We start from the raw sequence: 4316 nt of genomic DNA, 5'->3' as shown, positions 1-4316 counted from the left end.
CCGGACCAGCTTGTCGTGGAGATCTAGCTCCAGCGAGCTCTCCCTCCGAGCATCTCCTCGGGATGGCCCGGAACTCCGAGGGGTTGAACCCCTGCGCGATCCGCTTGGGGAAGACATCCGCACCCTCCGCCGCGTTACGGAGGCTTAGTGGGACGGCCGCGGCGGCGGAGGTACGGAAGATCGCCGCCGACGAGAGGCGCATGCGGAGGCTCCCACTCCTTTCACCTCTCTTACTCTCTCTCCCCACCTCCACAACTGATGTTTATGCTCAAAGAGTGTTCAGTAGCAAGGTTTTGTTATTTACTTATTTCTCGTGAAGGACAAAATACTCCTAGCAAAGTCAATTCTAAACATCTGAATATACACGTGCAGTAAAAAAGGCGAGAGATCTTGATAGCACGAGCACGACTCGACGACTATTAATAAAAAATGTCGACCGAGAAATAACTGTTTTTTTTTAAGTAGAAGCCGCTTCTTAGAAAAAAATCACGCAAGGTCGCAAGGTCGCAAGCACCACAAACATCCGGTCTCCACAGTCTGCACACGCTATGAGCCAACACCGTCGCGTCCAGAGTTGTTTGAAATGCGTGATACTTTTGCAAGCAAGCACCAAAACAAGATTAAACCGAATAATTCTAAGCGGACCCTCTACAGCAAGCACTTTGGCGCCTTGCGCTTCCTCCTTTAAGTAAAGCCGTGCCTCGGGCGAGCGAGAAGAAACGGGCGTACGTTGCTAGCTAGCTTTGTAGCTGTCTGCCCTTCCTTGCCGTTGCCTCGACCTCGAGTCAGGGAAGCAGAACAGGAATGGGCGCGGCGACGGGCATGGTCATGGTCATGCTGGCGGCGCTGCTGGCTAGCCTCGCGCCGTCCGCCCGTGGGCTCGACCGCGGCGAGTTCCCGCCAGGCTTCCTCTTCGGCGCAGCCACGTCTGCTTACCAGGTTGGTTGGTGTGGAGCTCAGCTTGGCGTCGTCTCCCTTTATCTGTTCGTTCAGTTCCAGTGCAGAGTTCATCAGGCTTCAGCTGTGATTTCTGGTTCCAGATTGAGGGCGCGTACCTGGAGGACGGCAAGGGCCTCAGCAACTGGGATGTCTTCACCCACGCACGCTGTAAGATTTCCCTCCCCCGAAACTTCCTCGCATATTCCTTGTCTTTCTCTGAAGACGCACGTGTTTAGGATTGAACTGAAACTGCACAATTCCCTCCCTCGATCGGTCGCTGCTAGCAATTCAGGTTCACCGGAGCTCGACTGGATGGTGCTCTATTAGGCTATTAGCAAGTATATTTACCATGTATATATGTTGATCGTGCATGCATGCGCGGCTGGATTATGTTAATGTCAACTCAGCGAATCATCGCCAGGATAGGGATATAAGTCGTGTCCTGGTACTACTATGATTCCAAAAAATAACTTTGAACGATTCGGTTTCGTCGAGAAACTTTAAAGGGCAGTGAGATCCTAAGGCGGCCAGTAAAAAGATTCAGAGGCCGGCCGCACTATTTTTGTTGTCGTTTACGCAGGGGCTGCAGAAGCAATGTATATTACCCTCGGGCTTTGGAGTATTGTTTTTTTTTGCCAAGGGGATATTTTGTATTTGGTTGGCCTATATACCTGTTTTTTCCATATATGTTAATAATCGTATAATGCTTTGTTCTCACTCAGCTCAATCTCTTTCTCCGATTCTTCGGAGAGGTTAACGAATTGATCCTTTTGTTTCACTGTATAATATTCTCTTCAATCTTTGTGGATTTATACTTTGTATACTGCATAAGCATCCTCGATAATTGTACAGTACTACCATTTATTCTGTTGATCCAAAGTCTGGTCTAACATTTCGAACAATACTCACACGCAGTTCTCCTGCAAATTAAATTCTCTGAAAAAAGAACATGCAGATGTGATGTATTTTTTAAGAGTTTAAATTCTGTTTTTCTCTTATTAAAGTTTGCTTTGCTGCAGCTAGGGATATCAAGGATGGACTGAACGGGGACGTAGCGGTTGACCACTACCACCGGTACATGGTACAGAATAAGCAAACACCGAATCACTACTGTAGTACTAGTTGCCATGGTGCATCTTAGATTGTTAATCGCTCCGATGTAATACTGACACTGCTCCGAACACAGGAAGATGTGGAGATCATGCACAATCTGGGCGTCAACTCCTACAGATTCTCGATTTCGTGGGCGAGAATCCTGCCAAGTATGCCTACACACGCGCACAATTTTGTTGCTGTTTAATTAGTCACTGTCCAGTTCCTATTAGACACTCAAAATGTCGTTGAATCCTCGTAGGAGGCCGGCACGGAGACGTTAACTCGGATGGAATAGCTTTCTATGACCGCCTCATCGCTGCCCTGCTGCAGAAAGGTAGTCAGTCTCACACGCCACACCTAATAATAATCTTCAGCGAAGATCTAGCAGCAATCATCCTAAGTGTTCAGAAAACAACAATGTCGAACAGGGATAGAGCCATTTGTGACGCTGCAGCACTTTGATCTGCCGCACGAGCTGGAGGTCCGTCATGGCTGGCTGGGAGCCGAAATCCGGTAAGATATATACAAACTCACATACTATGCCCTGCTTGCTCTGCTTCACAGTTAGCCTAGCCACGGTTCGATCAAGCTAGTGGTGTTTACCTTTGCTCCAAAAAAACTTGTGTTTGTAGGGAGGAGTTCGACTACTACGCGGACGTGTGCTTCCAGGCCTTCGGTGACCGGGTCAAGTTCTGGACGACGTTCAACGAGCCCAACCTGTTCACCAAGTTCGCCTACATGCTGGGGATGTACCCTCCCAGCCACTGCTCCGCGCCGTTTGGGACCTGCAACAGCGGCAACTCCCACCGGGAACCCTATGTTGCGGCCCACAACATCATCATGTCTCATGCCGCCGCCGTCGACAACTACAAGAAGAATTACCAGGCAAAGCAAGGAGGTTCGATAGGAATTGTGATTGCGATGAAGTTTTATGAGCCGCTTACGAATGCAACGGAGGATATTCTGGCGGCACAACGTGCATTGTCTTTTGAGATACATTGGTATGTCATTTTTTTCACCTCCTTATGCAACCTTATGAAGATGGTTCACATCGAGTTCACCAAATTAACCTGCAAAAGAGGAGGGAACTGTACTCTATGTCTATGTACTATGGTTGTTTTAGCGTCTCTTTTTGCCTTCTGCAGGTTTTTGGATCCGATATTCTTTGGTGAGTATCCCAAAGAAATGCATGAAGTGCTATCATCTAACTTACCAAAGTTCACCGCGGCAGAGAAGAGGTTACTGCAAAACAAGGTGGACTTTATCGGGGTAAACCATTACACTACAATTTACGCCAAGGATTGCATCTCGTCTTCGTGCGACCTTAATACTTATGAGGGGAATGCACTGGTCCTTGCTATAGGCGAAAGGGACGGCGTAAAAATTGGAAAACCAGTAAGAACTTGTTTCTCTCGTATACAAATTTTCTTGTCACATTCTCCTTCCTCTGTGTGACATGTTTGATGTGATAAACCTTTCAGACTGCATTTATTGGTTTTTATGACGTTCCGGAAGGCATGGAGAAGATTGTCAAGTATGTTAATCTAAGATATGAGAACACACCTGTCTATGTTACCGAGAATGGTTAGTGGCAAGGACAATAAAATTTTACAATTCTTGCAGTAGAATTGATTCCAACTCCCTCCTATTAAATATTTATGTTATCATTGATCATGTGTCATCATACCCATGTCCCTCTTTCAGGCTACTCGCAGTACAGCAATAACAGTATGGGAGATTTGATCAATGACGTTGGAAGAGTGAACTACCTGCAAGGCTATCTCTCGGGTATCTCTGAAGCAGTCAGGTGACAAGCAGACACATTGCATATATATTCTTCATGTGCGCATCATAGACTTTAGCAGAGACATCCAAGCTAAACCTTGCAACAATTCTAAGAATATTTTACTTGTCGGCATGCATATAGGAGAGGAGCAAATGTGCGCGGCTACTTTGTGTGGAGTCTCATGGACAACTTCGAGTGGGCTTTCGGTTTCACCGTGCGATTTGGGATGTACCACGTGGATTTCCAAACGCAGAAGAGGACTCCAAAGTTGTCCGCGAAGTGGTACCAAAACTTCCTCATGGGATCTGGGCCCGTGAACACAATGGAAAATATGAGTACAGATATCTGATACTTGTAATTTCTAATGCCATTGCCATGGATACCCGCGTACCTGACATGCTTGGCTACCCATATTCATATTACATCGTTGAAAACAGAAGCTTATGTTGCAAATGTTATGTCCGACGTTACCACTGAATATTGGTTTTTAAACATA

General features: G+C 46.7%; 1 protein-coding gene across 1 annotated transcript; it reads left to right on the top strand.

The window, feature by feature from the left end:
- Positions 1-804: 804 nt before the first annotated feature.
- Positions 805-4286, top strand: LOC124676501 (beta-glucosidase 16-like). The gene is made up of 11 exons (XM_047212547.1): positions 805-939; positions 1041-1107; positions 1959-2020; positions 2126-2201; positions 2294-2368; positions 2463-2547; positions 2667-3035; positions 3180-3429; positions 3516-3618; positions 3739-3841; positions 3962-4286. Exons 1-11 carry the CDS (start codon positions 805-807, stop codon positions 4167-4169), a joined length of 1533 nt encoding a protein of 510 aa, XP_047068503.1. The 3' UTR covers positions 4170-4286.
- Positions 4287-4316: the final 30 nt, after the last annotated feature.

The sequence above is a fragment of the Lolium rigidum genome, chromosome 7 (assembly GCF_022539505.1).
Source record: "Lolium rigidum isolate FL_2022 chromosome 7, APGP_CSIRO_Lrig_0.1, whole genome shotgun sequence".
Lineage (NCBI taxonomy): Eukaryota > Viridiplantae > Streptophyta > Magnoliopsida > Poales > Poaceae > Lolium > Lolium rigidum.
The sequence above is the reverse complement of the archived record's forward strand: the minus strand, read 5'-3'. Positions and strand labels throughout refer to the sequence as shown.

Bases quoted from the DNA above. Each gene is read 5' to 3' on its own strand.
- LOC124676501 (XM_047212547.1), top strand. From the start codon at position 805: ATGGGCGCGGCGACGGGCATGGTCATGGTCATGCTGGCGGCGCTGCTG. The intron at 2,021-2,125 runs GTACAGAATAAG...CTCCGAACACAG, and splicing joins ACCACTACCACCGGTACATG to GAAGATGTGGAGATCATGCA. The intron at 3,430-3,515 runs GTAAGAACTTGT...TAAACCTTTCAG, and splicing joins GCGTAAAAATTGGAAAACCA to ACTGCATTTATTGGTTTTTA.